The sequence below is a fragment of the Perissodus microlepis genome, chromosome 17 (assembly GCF_051167445.1).
Source record: "Perissodus microlepis isolate ML-2025 ecotype Zambia chromosome 17, ASM5116744v1, whole genome shotgun sequence".
Lineage (NCBI taxonomy): Eukaryota > Metazoa > Chordata > Actinopteri > Cichliformes > Cichlidae > Perissodus > Perissodus microlepis.
Genome location: NC_140477.1, coordinates 26,794,662 through 26,813,617, shown reverse-complemented (window position 1 = coordinate 26,813,617; position 18,956 = coordinate 26,794,662). Strand labels below are relative to the sequence as shown.

General features: G+C 41.5%; 1 protein-coding gene across 1 annotated transcript; it reads left to right on the top strand.

Moving 5' to 3' along the window:
- The first annotated feature begins 7,156 nt into the window (after nucleotides 1-7,156).
- On the top strand, nucleotides 7,157-18,043 carry LOC146369769 (uncharacterized). Its single transcript, XM_084910740.1, has 3 exons — nucleotides 7,157-7,363; nucleotides 14,369-14,621; nucleotides 17,927-18,043. The coding sequence occupies exons 1-3, from the start codon at nucleotides 7,305-7,307 to the stop codon at nucleotides 18,041-18,043; spliced, it is 429 nt and encodes a 142-aa protein (XP_084766866.1). The 5' UTR covers nucleotides 7,157-7,304.
- Nucleotides 18,044-18,956: the final 913 nt, after the last annotated feature.

Sequence of the window (18,956 nt, the reverse complement as noted above, 5' to 3'; positions counted from 1 at the left end):
GAGATGATTTAAACTTTGTGACATTGTGAGTTTTCCTGCTGGAAGCAGCCATCAAAAGATGTCTGTCATAATAAAAGGATGGATATTGTCAGCAATGCTTAAATTGGTACTAAAGGGCTTTCAAGGGTCTTGCAGTATCTTAGCTGTTCCTAGGACTGTACTCTTTTGGACAGAGATCTCAGATGTTGTTCCTGGGATCTGCTGGAGCAACTCACCCAGCTTGGGGGCCACTGCACCGAGCGCTCTGATTAATACTGGGACCACTGTTACCTTCCTCCTCCACATCATCTTGAGCTCTTCTCTGAGCCCTTGGTACTTCTTCAGCTTCTCATGTTCCTTCTTCCTGACGTTGCTGTCATTCAGTATCGCTACGTTTATCACTACAGCCATCTTCCTTTACTTGTCTACCGCTACTATGTTCAGTTGGTTAGCCATCTGTATCTGTATCTTAGCTCAGCCATTCTCCACCACCCTTGGGGGCGTCTCCCATTTTGACCTCGGGACTTCCAGGCCATACTCGGCACAGATGTTCCTATGTACTATCCCGGCAACTTGGTAATGGTGTTCCATGTATGCCCTGCCAGCTAGCATCTTGCACCCTACTGTTATGTGCTGGATTGTCTCGGGGGCTTATTTACAAAGCCTGCACATGGGGTCTTGCGTGGTGTGATAGACCCCAGGCTCTATGGCTCTTGTGCTCAGAGCTTGTTCCTGTGCTGCCATGATTAGTGCCTCTGTGCCACTGTCCTGTCTTTCAGACCAGCTTTGTGGACCTTCCTCTATCCTCTACACACCGTGCAGGGGCTTGTCCTTCCATGATGGTTCCTCCTCTTGCTTGGGTTTCTGCTGCCTGAGGCATTCACGTTGTCAGTCATCGCAATCTTTCTGATGTACTTGTGGATGTTCATGGTCTCATCCTGGATTGTGGTACTGACACTCACTAGTCCTTGGTCCTTTCGCTTAGTGTACAATCTGAGGGTGAAACCCTCCAGGAGCGTCCTTGTCTTGATGTCAGTGGCTTCGATCTCTTCCTTTGGCCAGCTTATTATCCCAGCAGGGTACCTGATCACAGCAGGGCGTAGGTGTTGATTGCCCAGATCTTGTTCTTACCATTCAGCTGACTCCTCAGGACTTTCCTTTGTGGTTCCCATTTGCCTGTGGGATTCCCAGTTATGGTTCCCATACCATACCATACCATACCATACCATACCATACCATACCATACCATACCATACCATACCATACACTTCTCCAATCTGAATGACATTCCAATGTCCTTGTTATATATGAAGCACAAACTTCATGTCACAAGAGATAAATAACAAGTATGATTCATTCATGTGAATATTTAATTTTTCAAAATATGTGTTATGGAAAGGTATGAATTACATTTATGAAAATCCGTACAGAACTGACGGAACAGAAAAACAAACAGTATCTTAACACAATCAATCCCATTCCTGTTGTTGACACATTTACTGTTTATTTATAAAATCACTATCTGTCATGTCAACTGAAAATTTAAATTGAAGGAAAACTGGCAAGAGTTTTTCATGGAACGGCTTTACTGTATGTACAAATGAAAAACAGGTGTTTTGTGGCTATGCTGTGAAAGCTAACATGTTGGCTCTTGAAAGGCCTTTTAAAAAAGAATGCAGGAGCAGAGACGATAGCTAGCAGCTGACTGTTTGTCCTTTGTAAAAAGCATCTTTAAATTAGATTTAACTTGTCTTGTTGACATTTTCCAGTACAAGACAGGTTCACAACCGTTCTTGTACTGGATTATTATGATGTACAAAGAGTGTGGCAATACTCTGTCCTATTTCCTGTGGCATACACTACTATTGTCCCAAGATAATTTAATTGAGTGTGTGCTATATATATCATAAGTGGAATGCAAACATTTGGCCCTGAGTGACACTGTTGGACAGATGAAAAGTACTACTAAACCCTACAGCAACAAGCACCACTGTGCCCACTTATCACAGAGGAAGAAGGTGGAGGGAAAGGAGGACATGAGGAAGGACTCAGAGCTGGAAGTCTAAATGTCATGTTTAGAGTTTGAGCCCACTGATTAGGAGGTCAAGAGAACAATAGACGATGATAATCAGCAGAACAGATGACAATGAGACAATCCAGTGTAAGCCTGGTGCACATTTCAGATGTGCTGAAGCACATTAAGAAGCTGAAATGGCTGCTTACAAAAGTTGTTTTTGTGTGTGGTAGGTGTGTTTCTTTTTTTCCTTAAAATGAGATCGTACAATTTTTAATAAAACTGAGTTTGTATTTTAGGCAAACAAAGTGTCCTTTAACTATTAATTATTCATATGTGTCCATGTGTCCAACAACTCCTTTAAATGAAGCAACTAAATCTAAATCTGAATCAACTAAATAAATCTTTCGGCTTTGTGCTTAAGATTATGTGAAAAAAAGTGTAATATAATGCATACAAACAAACATGTTATTTACAGCTCACTCAGACTTCTTTACATTGTTGGTCACAAACTTTAGATGAAAGGTATCAAAGGGAGCTGTCGCTAAGGTTAAAATTGGAACGTTTTAAATCATTCAAAATTACTTGGTTGGGTTTAAGCATGAAAAACAACCAGGTTAAAAAAAGATAACTGTTTTGGTTGTAACTGTTTCAAATGTCTGGTATTCTTGTAATTTTTTTCTTGCAATGGTGATGAATCCCAGTTGAAGTGTGGGCATATCAACATGTCCTTCAGAAACAAAATGTTCTTCCGTTGAAGTATATTGTAGATTCAGTGTCATTCGGCAAAAATAAATAGATTACTTTTCAGTAATCTATTTTGCTACGAGACCAGCTTGTCAAATAATATTTGCAGCCGCCTGAAGCTTGGTACAAAAATGAACCAATATTGAAAAGAACATAGTTAAATGTAATGGATGCATCAGGAAAGTACACTATAAATATTATTAGGCATTAGAAAATCTGTAAGGCTTGTAAAATTCAGAACTTTCTGTATCTTCTCAGTTTCTCAGTTAAGCCTTTTAGCAATAATCGTGTTTGCTAGTTAGTCCCCCTGTTAACACTTTTGAATCACTGACTGGAACTGAGAGAGTTTGCCAGCAAGCACAACTTCAATTCAGCTGCTGTTGTCTTGGTCTCTTGACAAGATAAGCATGTACGTCACCATCTGAGCAATGTGCTAAGCAGGCCGCATTTATCACTGAGCTAAATTTACTAGTTGACTATCCTCTTATTTATCCTTATTTATCCATCTGACTGCATGTTAACTTAATTAAAGTTATATGTTACTAATCAATTATTTCAGATTTCTAAAAGAAATAAGCTGCCAGCCATAACTAAGTAATGTTGGTTAAAAAAATGCCGAGCCAACCTACTATAAGCCCAAGGTTTGATTTCTAAAGTGGAACTCAGTCCTAACTTTGTGCACTGCTCTGGTTCTTGGGCTGGTTTTAGGCCTTGGAGTCACTGGGTGGGGTGCTGTAGAGTGCTCCATCTGGGGACTCCATCATTCTGCTGGGGGACTTCATTGCTCACATGGGCAACAACAATGTGAACTGAAAGGGTGTGATTGGGAGAGATGGCCTACCCAATCTGAAACAGAGGGGTGTTCTGTAAATTGGACTCATGCTAACCAAAGTTTGTCCATAGCAAACACCATGTTTGAACATGTGGTGTGTAGATAATGTAGTTCTGTTGGGTGCATCAGGTGATGACCTCAAGCTTGCATTGGAGCAGTTTTTGGATGAGTGTGAAGAGGCAGAAATGAGAATCATCACCTCCAAGTCCAAGACCATGGTTCCCAGCCAGAAAATGGTGAGATGAAAACCCTAAGCTGGGATGAGCTGTTGCCCAAAGTGGAGGAGTTCAAGTATCCGAGGGTCTTGTTCAGGACTGAGGAAGGAGTGAAACAGACTGTAACGACCTGTTGTGGTGAAGAGAGAGCTAAGCATAAAAGTGAAGACCACAACTGGCCCTCAAACCCATGGTCACAAGCTATAGGGTAGGGTGCTCGGTCTTTTGAAAGGGGCTCGGATTAGAGCCGTTGCTCCTCCACATTAAATGGAGTCAAGTGAGGCGTTTGGGTTTGGGCATCTGACTAGGGCTACTTCGAAACTAGCCCGGATAGATTTGAAAAAGGCGTTTTCGTCTGAAAATGCTCCGCGTTCACACTAGTGTTGCGCGTCCACACTAAAACGGCCAAAAACACTGACGTTGCAGTTCTGCGCATGCGTGAAACTCAAGACGACTCGACTACCAAAATTGTGAGCAAACAAAATAACTGCTGCATCATATGACCAACATGCGTCATCGTTTTTGAAAGTCTGCGTTTTCGAGTGTCCACACTGCGACGGTACAGCTCCATTTTGAAATGTATGCGTTTTCGAGAACGTTTTCAAAACGCTGCGTTTTTCCTTGGGGAAAACGCCGTCTCAGTGTGAACGGGAGGCCAAAACGGAGAGAAAAACGATGTGTTTTCAAACGAAAACGCATTAGTGTGGACGTAGCCTAGGATACCTCCTTGACACCTCTTAGGTGAGGTGTTTTGAACATCACCAAGAGGAGGCCTCGGTGAAACACATCTTTTTCTCTCCGTTTTGGCCTTCCGTCCACACTGAGACGGTTTTAGGTCAAGGAAAACGGAGCGTTTTAAAACACTTTTCAAAGCGGATACATTTGAGAACGCCGTTTTCGCGTCACAGTGTGGACAGCAAAAACGGAACCTTTTCGAAAACGATGACACATTTTAGTCATGTGATGCAGTCATGTGACCAATTAAACTAAGATAGGAGGGCATTACACAGCAGTTGTTTTGTTTGCTCTCAATTGTGACAGCCCTATTAAAGATTAATATCAGTCAGTACATGCTCCAGATAGCTTTTCTTCAAATTCTTTAATTCTCACTCGCTTTTGCAACTTTGTACTTTTGTGTTACTCGCAGCAACAACTCCGCCTCATTGTTAGTCCATTTTAAAAACTCGGTGCTTCTCCTCAACATTTTGCCGCAATGTTTCAAAAAGCTGGAAAGTAAATAAATGGCAGACAGAAATGAGGCAGGTCGAATCGTCTTGCATTTCACGCATACGCAGTACTGGAACGTAAGCGTTTTTGGCCGTTTCAATGTGAATGAACAACTCTGTGAAAACGACTGAAAATGATAGTGTGGACGCGGAGCATTTTCAGACGTTTACGCCGTTTTCAAATTTATCCGGGCTACTGTAGACATGGCCTATGTCTTAGCTGGCTTGGGAATGTCTTGGTGTCCCACTGGATGACCTGAAAGAGAAGATGCAAATGTCAGATGTGAAATGTTTTCCCATTGATGGGAATGCAAGAAAAGTTGCGGGCCCTAATTAAATAGAAGGAGTGGTTCTTGGAGACTCTGCCAATCAATACAGAGATGTTTTTACTTCAGTTTATCTCTGCAACTGCTCCTGAGTCAAGTAAACTATTATTATCTCAGTCCAAAAACAGGTGCTGATCACCACCTTTAATGACTACACTGACAAATATGATTTCTATGCAATTATTTTAGGAATGTCTCAGAAATAACATTTTAAAAGCCTTCTTTTGTACAGTGTGTTTATTAAAGGTGGCTCATAATTCAAATGTTCATCAGTTATATATGCTGCTGACAAACAAGTAGAAGAAAAGAATGAAGACATGTGGGAGCAATGTGGAATGGTAAACAGTTCAAGTGATGGAGATGAATCTAACCCAGCCATCTGACAGCAGTATAAGTTGATCCTGATACTGTCAGGAAGTTCCTGTTTCTGCTGGAGAAAGGCAAGAACTCTTGCCCCAAAGCGTTTGGCTTTATTTACACCCTTCCCCTTCAGCAGCTTCAGCACTGGTGACTTCAGCTGAAATGGATAAAAGTCCAGTACAAAGTTGTTTTCTCAGTCATGCGAAAATCTGTATAATGTGGAAACTGCAGGAAGTGCAGGTGTGAATGCATGCGTGTGTTAATCAGAGGGAACAGGGGTGAGGTGATGACTGGTGGAACAGGTGGCAGCTTCTTCAACCGGCTTCTGATAGTCCACAACATAAGGCGCCTAACGGCAGGGCCACGGCAGAAGGGGAATCACTTGTCTCCTTCCTCTCCCAACCAGCGTCTCTTGTAACAAGTATGTCTGCCAGTAGGTTTAGGCATGCGAGGTTTTCTCGGTTATGTTAGATTTGTTTGTTTTTCATTTTGGCCCTTGCCCACCCATAGATGCCAAATCCCAACTCATTAGATATGTAAATAAAGACAGCAATGATCAAATGTCAACAGTCTGGTTGTGCGACTGCTTGGGACTTGGGGAAAGTGGATCACTTTCATGTTGTGTCTCAGGCACCAGTAGATGGGTTTAACAGATGGAAATCAAAGGGCACAAGTGCTTATTATGTTTCATTACTCCCCATATATCTCCCCTCTCTATTGTCCTATATTACTCTTAATGAATTTTGGTTTTGGATTCTTTTACTCAAACAAGTCTGTCTTATGTTTCATAGAATTTAACACAACCTAACTCACAATGCTTGACCTTCCATGCCAGTTAGACAGATACACAATATAACCCCCAGCTCTAGAGGGATTTTATTTGTTAGAATGTTCCATCTCTTTGACATTTTACTGTTTTGTTGATGATGTCATATCCGTCATCCGATAAAAAGGACATCATCAACACAAAGAAAACAATCAAATAGGTGGTAGAGACCAAAACAGAGTTAAAACGAGAGTCAATTGATCAGAGGAAAGACTTGTGACTCCTATCAAATAGTAATGTTGCTCTAAACATAAAAGTAAACAATAAACCAGGTAGACATTTTTAAAACCTCAGTCTGTATCCTTGCTCCCTCCCTCTTTTGACCTCTTGCTTCCCCCCACTCTGTCTCTCTCAGTCTATCATCCCTCCTCTTGCAGACACACATGGCACTCTGGCATTCCGCTCATTCCATTATAATAAGCCACATTCCCTGGAACACTTCCTCCACTCTCTCACTGCTTGTGGTCCCTGAGTCCCAGAGCAGACACCCCCCCACCCTCCTCCCTCACACCCTCTTTTTCCCTCACCCGCCCTCCTCTGGTGCTTATCCCGGGGCGGCTGTGGCTCCCGGCGCAGATAGCCACAAGCAGCCAGAGCTTCCCATTGAGTTATCTGTCCTCATCTGTCAGTCTGTCAGTCACATTTGGTCACTCCGTCCTAGCTGCTCCGTGTATGTAGAGAAGTAAAAAAATAAAAGCAACACATCCAGTATCTGGTGAAGAAAACAAAAACCAGTGGAGGAAGAGAGGCAACCTGGAGACACGGACTCCATCACACCCATGAAAGACATGGGAGGAAAGGAAAAGAAGATTTTGGTGATTGCAAATGTGCACCCAGGGTGAGTGTTGTTTCCTTACCACTGCAGGATTTTCCGTGGAGAAAGGTGGAAAATCCTTCACCGCTGTCATATTCTAATCCCTGACTTAAATAGTAAAAGAAACATTTTTGATAGTGACTATTTTTGTTAATGACAAGAAATGCAAAGCAACATTAAACTTGCATGATGACCGTGTTTTGAATTCTAACACCTCTTCTCCTGTGGGATCGTTTGCACCAAGTGCAAGATGCCGCTTGTCCAGTTACCCATATGCTGTATGCATGTGAGACAGATTTACTCTCTGGGAAGCTTTGGCTTAAAAACTATTTGAAAAAATACAAAACAAAACATATATTTTAAATGTAAAGTATAACAAGTCTTTATCCCAAATCTCTTTCTTACACAGTTAAAGGGTTCCCATGACTGTATTTATGTGTAACAATGCAGTAAATTGGGAACATTTGATTAATGAAGTCTACTTAACTTTGTTTCAAAGCAGAAAGCAGGTGTTCTTGATGTGGACTAAAAGGAGAGCACTGCTTTGTTCTTGGCGAAACTGGAAAGTGCACTGTGTGGAAGTTCTACGGTTACACTCTGTTACTGCCTGGGTTGCTGAGTAGTTGTCAGCACGAAGTATTGGAGGGGCTGTGGGCACTGAATACGCCTAATGGGTATCAGATTAGAGTCTGCATACATACTAGGCATGTATATATGAGAAACTGCTGTTTGATTGCACAAAGTCTAATGCAACGGCCGCAAATAGTTTGTGCATTTTTTGAGAAGGCAGTGCTCATATGAACTCCATGCACCTAAAACGCATTTAAATACACATGTATGCATATTGTATATGGCACTTGCAATGGAATGTCGGGGTTGCCTGGGCTCAGTAACAAATTGGCTTCAACCTCAGAGAACCTCCACAGTCCGATGGCAGATCACACCTTGGCTTTAACTGTGATGAAAGCGTGCTGGCAAGCTAAAAAGGAGAGAATGTCGAGTTTAGATGGAGAAAAATAAACCTGCTGATCACTTGATATTACAGTGTCGGGCGGTCAACTCTTTTAATTTGATGCCTGTTCATTTGTAATGACCGCTGCCCCTTGAGTGCCCCCTCTAATTAAGCAGTGTGGACTGGGATTCAGGTTCAGCATTGCTGTTTCATTTTATTAGTGATCAGCACTGGTGTTGAGTAGCACGTCCTTTAACTGAGGAAATTTAAAAAGCTATGCTTTTTTAAATACTGTATGTTTTTTTTTAAAAAAATATATATTATATATACATATTATAGCCTGTTTTTATTCATTCATTTGGTGTGAGAGAAGGCACAAATATGGTTGATTATGGATGACAATATTCCCTAATATTCTATTCTCCATATAGACACACAGACACCTCCCCCACATTCCTGTGGTTTATAGGCTTTGATGGCTGTTTCCATGCAGCTACTAAACCAGGACAGCAGAGGCCCCAGAGAGAAAGATAGCAACCTGGGATTGAAGACTGTCCATTCCAAGCCACCACCCCACCCCCATTTGAGCCGACTGGCACAAGGCCTAACACTTAAAACAGGTCTCTCATTTGCCCTATTGGTGTTTCTGTGTCATGCCTACATGATAAAAACACAGCCCAAGAGAGCTAGGCCTTAGGTTACCTCCACATGGCTGCATGGGTACTTCCTGCATACACAAATGCATCCACATGTGGACACAATGCAAGCAAACAGAAGTGCAGCCGACTTTGTGTCTCCTCACCCCACTTAATGTTATCTTAGTTAAGTGTGACTACAAAGTGTGTGTACCTAGCAGCAGATAATTTCTAGATCTGCATTTGAAAATTTGCCACAAGAAACACTGATTGTGCAGAATTTGTTCACTGTGACTCAAATCTGTACACGGTGCTCTATTTGGAAAAAGTTGATTAATTCTCCTTCCTGTGCTCCAGTCTTTGAGCTGAAAGGAGCCCAAACCTATGTTTGTATCGGACACTATAAAAAGAAAGGCATCCATGTTTTTTAAAGGCGTCCATGTCAGATCTACACTTCACTGCTAAACACATTTTACCTGATTGTAAAAGTGGCTATATATAGATATCCTAAAGCAGAGCTTACCAAATTGTGGGGCCCGCCCCCTAGGGGGGAGGGGGGGGGCACAGAGCCATTGCAGGGGGGGCGCGGTATGAAAAGGGAAAAAAAAACCCGCTTGGACACTGCTAGCACGGGGCGCCCACACAAATGCAAAGCAGGAGATGAAGCATCACTGAATATGTTTCCAAACCAACTTCATTCTAAGCCAAAGACTAGAAAATATGGTGAAGCATATCTTCCCTTTGGTTTCACCTGCACAAGTGCCGAGGTAGGTCTCCCCTGCAGAATTGGTTTTCCCTTTGTTGGGAGCAGCGCTGGGCTCTCCAAATCATGGACAAACAGTATCCCACATTCTTGATTTTTAGTTCACAAACACTTGTAATGACTAAATACTCCTGACATTTTGGAGATGTTAGCTCTTTATACAGTAAAGTTACAGCGGGATACAAATAATATCAGGCTGATCCTGCCACGATTTGTTTCCTTAGTTCAAATCACGGACAAACAGTATCCCACCGTTATTTATGTTTTTGAACCCATTTTGCACACAGAGGCATTTTTTGAAAAATGTATTGATAGCAATGTTGAATATTAGTACACAGGAAAAAAAAACTACACGTAAAATAATTACACCGTGACGCCTCTGCCTTTGTAAATGGAGGGACAGTAACTGCGTGTGTGTATGTAAGCGTGTAAAACCTGCAGATAGTCAGATTAACAGTATTTTGTCTCTATCTGCCATTCTGCAATTCCTCTCATGTAAACAATAACGTGGCGCACAGCGTGACGTGAAAAAAGGCACATACCTTTGACGTTGCGTGACAAACTCTGTATTCCTCGTCCACATGTAAACGCAAAAAAGGAGTTTTAAAAAATCTCAGTTTTTGGTGATTCGAAACGCCGTTTACGTGTGGATGAAACAGCTGCGTTTTCAAAAATACCCGTGTAGGTGCGGACGTAGCATAAAAGAGTTAGTAGTTTACTTTCTTACTACCTGTAATTTATTGCAGATTACTTGTATTTGCTTAATTGTTTACTAAATGTTTGAGGTGTGAAATAAACCGCAATGGAGCAAAATATGGGTGTGTGTGTGGTTGGAGGATGTGTTTGTACATTTTTCTTGTAAAACAAAGGGGGGCCTAGCAGAAAAAGTTTGGGAACCGCTGTCCTAAAGTATGTTGTTCCACTAAGGTTATTTATGAATGGCCCTGTTAGTGCTTTACAGTGACGGGAAACTTTATTACTCCGGCAGCATTTGTGCTGTGGCAATCATTTGAGAAGGCATAAAAGACAGGGAGGAGTGTTTTACTGCCACCTGTTGCTACTGTCTTTCATTGTGTCCCTCACTTTGATTCTTTTCAGTGTCTCCAGCTTGTACTTTGTAAAATTAACCTGTTACAATAAACCTACAGCTGTGTATAGACACAGAGTTTGGCAACAATCCCTAACACAAAGATATAGTTTCAGCTGAAAAACACCTCATTTCTGTCTCCTCCTGCTAGTATTGGTATCACACATATATTAAAACTTTTTAAAATTTCTTTCAGCCACTATGGAAAGTTAATCTGAATAGATTTTTCAGATCTATAGCTTGGGTTTCAAAGGCAGGTTTGGACATTGATGTCTCCTGTTATTACTGTACCCTTGTGGCCAACTTGGCATCATAGGGGGTTTTGAAAGATGCCAACAGTTTTCTGGTGCTCATCTAAACATACACTTGAGGCTTCAAACAGTCCCGAGGGTCTTCATGATTCATTGCTACTTTAAGAGTTATGAGACACATGCAGTCCGTCCTGTCGGTTACATGGAAGGATTAGGATGGAGAAGACAGATAGGAACCCCCCTGCCATTTTATAGAGAGGGATTACTAAATGCCGCCAAGATAAGCAAACATACACAGACTACAGCAGTGCTTGGACATGCTCACTGCCAGGGGGTACATGAAACAGCCGCATCCACAATGCCTTTATGTAATGGGCGGCTGAAACAACAACTGGAATGAGTCAAAGTGACCACAATGGAAAGCAAACTAATCAGTTTTAATTCCTGTCCACCTGGCAACAAGCCTTTTGATAGCTCATGCCTCCTAATGGTTTTACCAAGGGAGGTTTTTTCCATATCTGGTGATAACGCGCCCCTTGACCTTCACCCTGCACTACAGAGAACCCAAAATAAAGCCCTATAAAATAAACGACCGAAGGGTCAGCAAACAGGACAGGCAAGGGCTGTGGGCCGTCTCAGCACCAGCTGACAGTCAAAACAGGCCCTCTTCAAGATAAATTTGAAGCCACAGGAAGGGCAGTTGGCAGTGTGTCTCACAGTGAGTGACAGAAATAGGTCTTAGCTTTTAGGCTTGCATTCAATTAGTAATATGTAAATTTCACAATGTTCTGCTCATAGGGACTAAAAACCTAATATATTTATGGATTTAGCTACATGGACTCCCCAACAAAACTTGTTTTTAAGCATCACTCAAGGATAAAATAGGATGAAATTTGTAAAAGGAAGTCATGGTTTACTGACAAATAAAGTGGTGGACATGTTTTCTTTTACCATATGCACTGTGTCTGGTCACACCTGATTAAAAAGTCATTGTGAAAGCTGGTTCCATGAATCAGTATTATGAAGAGGAATTTTTCTGTATTCAGCTAAGCAGGAACAAAGTCTCCCTTTCCTTCCTTTCAGGATGTTTTAAATACTTCTTATTTTTAAAAAAGAGCTGCAGACATCTTTATTTACATATTATGTTTTCATTGATTCATCACATGTGACTCTTTTCTTTCTTTCTTTCTCCTTGACTGAGTATAAGTAAAGTACTAACAATGTCAGGTCACGGGACATTTTGACAATTCAAATACTTTGCTGCCTATAAATAGAGTGAGCTACAAAAAACTATGAAGCCAGATATGCCTTGTGGCAGCCAGAGGCATAGCTTGTAAATAATTGCACTTTATAGGATGTTGGTTTTGAGAAGCGCCTCAGCAAAAGGCTGCAGGTACAGGATGTTGTCCATTGTTTGCATGAACTGCAGTTATGCTTTGTGTTCCACCTGCTAACTGCCATCCTCATCACGAGTAGATAAATAGAGTCATTTAGTCAAATAAGTGCAATGCAGTTGTTTGGGTTTTTTTAATAGCGATGTTGATCTATTTTGCCTCTAACTGTTAATGATCGTTTGCAAATTAGTATTCACACAAATGTTCTACGACGTGTCTCATTGAAAGTTCTTGGAGAAGGGAGTACAACGTACAAGTGCACTTTAAAAGTGACATGTTATTTTCCTGCAATTCTACATATGCAAACTTTGTTCAAACATTTTCACACTTTCATCTACCTCTAAGTTTAAATGATCAATTTACCACAAACCAATTCAAAGGTGAACACAGAAATAAAAGAAAACAATTATACAGTTTAAATATATCCCCACTATTAACAAATCACTAAATGTAAAAAAAAAAAAAAAGAAAAAAAAAAGGCCAATATAAGAAGCAGTGACAGGTGCATCCATGGCCACTCTGTTGGTTCACTGAAGCTGAAATCCTACCCCGAGAAAGCCTCTGATGCTGAGGAACAGCTCTGGCTGTTACGCACAGGTTGCATTAGAGGCTTATGCACCATGCTGAAACTGCAGCCACTCTCTGGCCTCTGTAATTGTCAAGAAGAGCTGGAACATGATCTTCCATGACTCCCCTAGAGGCTCAACAGGTAGAGCACAGCAGAAAGCCAGCTGTCGCTAGCAGGCGTCAGAGTGGATTTCTCCACCACATCATCAGTCATCTCATTTGGATCTGACATACTGCTTCTCACTGGAGGCCTGGATCAAAGCGTATGGGATGTACAGCTATTTCAACAGTGTAGATTAGAGCGAGCAAGAGTATATTGCTAATACTAAGGTATCAATCCTTTTGATATTACTTGTGGCATTACTACAGGGAAAGCAATTTTCAAATCACTGAACAGAACTGCTGTCTGTCAGTTTATATTTACATGATCTTTGCATCATAAGTTTTCAGTTATCTAGAAAAGTGGTAACGTTTTGTGTCCACCTTGGCTCAGTTCTAATTCTGAATTTCTTTTTTAATCATATTCCCTGATGGATGATTTTAACATGATATTCTAAACGTCCAAAGTGGAAGCAGAGGCTTCAGATTGATTTTTTTTTCTGCTACATTACTTTAGATGAAAAGTGTTCAAACAATTTGAAGCCATAAAAATACTAATAAAGGAAAAGACAGAGTATTGTGTGTAAAGTATTTAAAAGGCAGTGCAAATAGCCTGGATTTCAGTTGTGTGATTGTGCATTTGCGCATGTGTTTTATGTGCTTCTGTCTGTCAGCTGCCCTTCAGGAAAAAAAACCCTTTGCCTGTTGATGAATGATTTGCGGATCCAGTAACTCATATCAGGGGGCATCAGGGAGAACAGGCATTTTAATATTTTACATTTCTCAGAGCCTCCATTAGCAAACCAGTCACAAAAGCCCCGCCCCTGCTTGCATGGTTCTGCCAGAGGTTTCTTCCTGTTAAAAGGGAGGTTTTCCTTCCCACTGTTACCAAGTGCTTGCTCAAAAGGGGGTCGTGTGTTGGGGCTTTCTCTGCTTTATTCTGTGGTCTTATTCTTGCATCATAAGGTTGCTTGAGGTGACTGTTGTTGTGGTTTGGACCTATATAAATACAATTTCATTTAATTGAACTATAATTTTACCTGTATGTGGTTTCAAATTTGATTTTCATTGATGTTTGTCTCTCAGGAGGTGGTGAGGAATGAGATCCAGGTTATTATTGTCTTTACTTTACAATATAATGAACCCTAAGATGACTGCTGTTGTGATTTAAAGCTATACAAATATAAACTGAACTGAATCTTTTTGTGTTGATTTCTAAGTCTAATGATTTTAACAGCAGATTTTATCGAGTGGGTTCATGATTGGTTGTCATAATTTCAGGTCGGACAAGAAGACTCCCTGTAACGAGTCCCTTTCTGCTAATAAAAATGGAAAACCTCCTCCATCAGCTGTACCACCACCAATACCCATGTCTCCCATTGTTGAAAAGATGGAGGGACTGAAGGCCATCCGCAACCGCAGCAACAGCCTCCGCCTGGGCCGCCTGGCCTTCTACCGACACCTGGAGAAGGTGGAGACCATGCGCTGTTTCTGGGAGCTCAAACATGTGGAGCTGGAGGGAAGAAACCAACAGGTAATATGCACTCATTTTACACTCCTCGCTGTTATTGTTCACACATTACACTGAGGTTTGTGATCGGATGAATCACTGATCTGGATTTGGATCACTCAGTGTTGTTTTATTCAACACTAATCGGCTTAGGTAAAAGGTTCTCTATTCACTCCTGACTCAACTGACAATTAAATATCAGCTTCTCAGACACTATTCTAGTTCACAGCGCCTCGTAGAAAGCGTAGCATGCATTGACTGGGGTTGGCATGCAAGAGGCCTTGACAGGTGGAGTACAGCAAGCTCACTAGAGGGCGCTGCAGGTCTATTTAATTTTTTTATTGCTCACTTGAACCTCCTCAACTCTGCCCGTCTATCATACATACAGTACATAAAACCACACACTGAAATGAATTTGGCTCTTCACAGGATACAGCTCCAGTTGCCACAGGATGGCAGCCCTGGACTACTTTGCTCTGCTTATTTAGAAAGTGGATACATACTTCTAGGATTGATCGCTTTATGAATATGAGCTACAGTCAATGTCCATATGCTTGCTTCTAAGTCAATCTTAGTTTGTCAAAATTATTTTTTAACTTTAATAACTTGTTATGGTAACACTTTATAATAACTACACACTATAAAGCATTATTAACGTATTAGTAAATGCTTCATTCATTATTTACAAAGCAGCCTTTTTAAAAAGCGGCAGACTGTTGTGTGTGCCACTGAGGCAAGTGGTTGAAGTCCACATATAAAGAGATGATTTGTGTTTATTTACATTGTAAAGCACTAAAATGCAAGAGTCCTCCTCCCTCCATCATTTGTCTATTCCAGCTGTGTGCTAAACTCTTTTAGATGCTGAAAAGAGGCTACACCAGTGCATTACACAAGCAAGAGGACAGACAACACAGACGAGGGATAAAATGTGAAAAATTTGTGTGCCAGGACAACTTATAACTAATAAAATGTAAAAGAATAATAACAAAAATGCACCAGGGAGAGAAAGAAGGATCATGAAGTACAGGTGAACTCAATAAGACTCTAACAGGGGCATCAAAAAGAATGAGGGAAAACAATAAAAACACTGAAAATCAGCTCAGCTCAGTAAGGCAAATATAGAAGGAACACAGTAGGCACGACAAAAAAGAGTAAGAGTAAGAAACAATGAACTAAGACGTTATGACAGAAGCCCAGGCTGTGAGAACTGCATGGCAATTTTGGGCAAGACTAACAGAGTATAGAAAATCTGATTATGTACACTAACTAATGATGCCTGCTATATTTTATATGTCACATTTTAAATCTTAGTTGGCAATTTGGTGATAATGGCAACATTATTGCTGCCAGTTTTTGCTTTTCTCAGGAGAATATTATTACACACACACACACAGGCCTAAAATGGCTTTTATGTTTGTACCAGCGTACTTTTTGGAGCCAGTTTAAAGGTAATAAATGACAAATTAAGAATACACTATACCTGTGGTGGAATAGAATCTACACACAACAATGCTCCACAAAACACTGTCTCTTAGGAACAACTATATGTTGTCATAATATCGCAGGCTAGTTTCCAGATCCACCAGCATCGTTACCTAATGCTGACCCTTCTGCCCCTGATCTGTTTGTGCAGAGGTTCTCCTCATATTCCCACTGGGGAATGTTTGTCCTCCCAGGGTTCCTGCTCAGCAACATTTATGACCACTTAACCCCCCACCCCCAGCTGTTGTTGCTTGTTAAATCAAGCTTGCCTTAGAGTGCTGCAGTGAAGAATCTTCAATATTATGTGAACACCTGTAAAGTCCTTTGTCTTTTTGAAAAGGTTTATTCTACACTTTTGTCAAACTGATGAAGTAAGTTTTGACAAAGAGGACAAGAAAAAGTCTCAATATCTCTTAAAGAAACATTTAGAAGCACCAAAGTAAAATATTCTTAAGTCTGGAGTCTTAATGCTGGAGCTAAAAACAGAAAAAGCTGAAAACATGAAAACAGCAAAATAAAACTTTACACAAAAAAACAAACATTAACATGTTCCACTATCACTGTACAACTGACCAGATCTATAAAGACAAATCTATAAAGATAGGCAAGCATGAGAAGTCTTTTGTCTTTCTTTCTCCTCTTTTCAAAGTGAAATTAGGGGGCGATCGTGGCTCAACAGTTGGCAGTTCGTCTTGTAATCGGAAGGTTGCCAGTTCGAGCCCCGGCTCGGACAGTCTCGGTCGTTGTTTTCTTGGGCAAGACACTTCACCTACCGCCTAGTGGTGATGGCCAGAGGGCCCGATGGTGCGATATGGCAGCCTCGCTTCTGTCAGTGCGCCCCAGAGCAGCTACAACTGTAGCTTGCCTCCACCAGTGTGTGAATGTGAGAGTGAATGAATAGTGGAATTGTAAAGTGCTCTGACAGTCTTGAAAAGCGCTATATAATGCAATCCATTATTATATTATTAATATAAATTCAGAATTTTACACATTAAATAAGTGTACCCTTACTGCTTCCTGAAGAATTAAAATCATAAATAGCAGCCAGGTGCTGATAATACAATACACACGGTTGACTGATCAACAGCGAGTGTGAGCAGCGCTATAAAATTCTTGGCAGTTTGCTGAAGCATTCAGGTGTGTTAACACAATGCTACAGTCTTTGCAGGAGTTCACATCCCAGCAACTTCACTCAAAGTCAGCAAAAAACACAGGAGCTAAATCTCAAAATCTCTCTGCAGGCAGATGGGCAAACCCCGAGTGGAGCGGGCAGCAAACTCTGCTGCACCATAAAACCACCTTTAGTGTGTTATGTTAAAGTTCATTACAGTAAAATAACAAAGAGTCAGAACAATTCAGTTCCTTCCCATTTTTATTTATAACGGCAAATCACAACAACAGTCACCTCAAAGTGCTTTACACGGTAAGGTAAAGACCCTGAAATTATACAGAGAGATATTATTGTAGGGTACAAACATGCGTGGTTTGTTTGGAAGGGTTGCCTGGAGACTGCCTCTTCTCTCTAAAAAGAACACGGTAACATGGCCTAGGTTTGCAAAGTTGTATCTGAACAAACCACAAGACTTCAGGAACAATGTCCTTTGGACAAATAAGACCAAAGTAGAAATGTCTGACCATAACGCAGAGTGACACCAAACAGCAGCACAAACACCTCGTGCTAACTGTCAAGCCTTAATGGTGGGGCTTTTTTGCAGTAACGGGATCAGAGCACCTTGCCGTCAAGAAAATTACCGTAAACTCATCTGTATACCAAAGTATTCTAGAGTCAGTTGTGAGGTGTTGCTTTTCTGACAACTGAAACTTTGTCACAACTGGTCATACAACAGAACAAGGTTCCTATGCACGGCAGCAAATCAGCAGCAGAAGGACTGAAAAAGGAAAAACTCAAGGTGTTGCGATGGCCCGGTCAAAGTCCAGACCTCAATCTGACTGAAATGGTGTAGTTGAACCTTAAGGGAGCTGTGCATAAACAAATAATAAAGTGTTACGGAGAAGTTATTGTTGCTAAATGTGGTGATCCAAGCTAGTGAACACACTTTTCATAGGACTACGTAGAGTTCCATAAAAATATTCCTTTTTACGTCACCTCCAATAATTAATACACAATATTACCTTAAAAGGAAGCTCCCCTTTCCCCCGTCTTTGACTCACTATGGACACCATACTGCACTTACAAAGACTTCAGCTTCAGCTCTTGTTTTAATGTCACCTGTGCTGTTGAAGAGAATGCAAATTTAGCAGCACTCAGTTGCAGGTGTTTGTTTCCAGTCATGCATGCTCGTGTAACTGTTTGCCATACGGTGTGTCTGCAGTAATGCATGCACTTGTCTTTGCCTATATGTGAGGCTTAAGTAGGAAAAAGCGGCTGCCTGGGAGGCAGACTAAAGAGGGCTCAAACATGCATGAAGTGCTGTGTCTGAAGTTAAAGGATACCACAGGGGTCTCACTGACATGCCTGCAGCAGCAGGGACAGCAGCAGGCATCTGATTCTGCGTACAGCAACGACACCCTGAACCCTACACCACCTGTCCCCTTCTCGTCTCAGAGACAGCGTGTTCTCTCCTTTTAGGTCCTGTGGTGGGAGGTAGGGAGGAAGCCGGGTGGAGGGTGAATGGGTGGCTGGGTGGGCGGGTGGCTCGACTCCACAGAAACCCTGTCCTCTTCTGATACTGCTGCAAGCAAACGATTTAGCATTACATGATACAGGAGCCTAGCTATTTCATAAATAAGGCCTGCTGCCTCTTCCCTTGTCAACATCTTGTTGCCGGCCACCCAAGCCAGCAAAGAGCCTGAAATAAGACGGACAGCCCGTGCAGGCAGACAGCGGGGACAGGAAGAGGAAGAGGAAGGCTTCCA

Excerpts from the sequence above, each read along its gene's own strand:
- LOC146369769 (XM_084910740.1), top strand. The coding sequence starts at position 7,305 with ATGAAAGACATGGGAGGAAAGGAAAAGAAGATTTTGGTGATTGCAAAT. Across the intron at positions 7,364-14,368 it reads ATTGCAAATGTGCACCCAGG|GTCGGACAAGAAGACTCCCT; the intron begins GTGAGTGTTGTT and ends TCATAATTTCAG. Across the intron at positions 14,622-17,926 it reads TGGAGGGAAGAAACCAACAG|AACAAGGTTCCTATGCACGG; the intron begins GTAATATGCACT and ends GTCATACAACAG.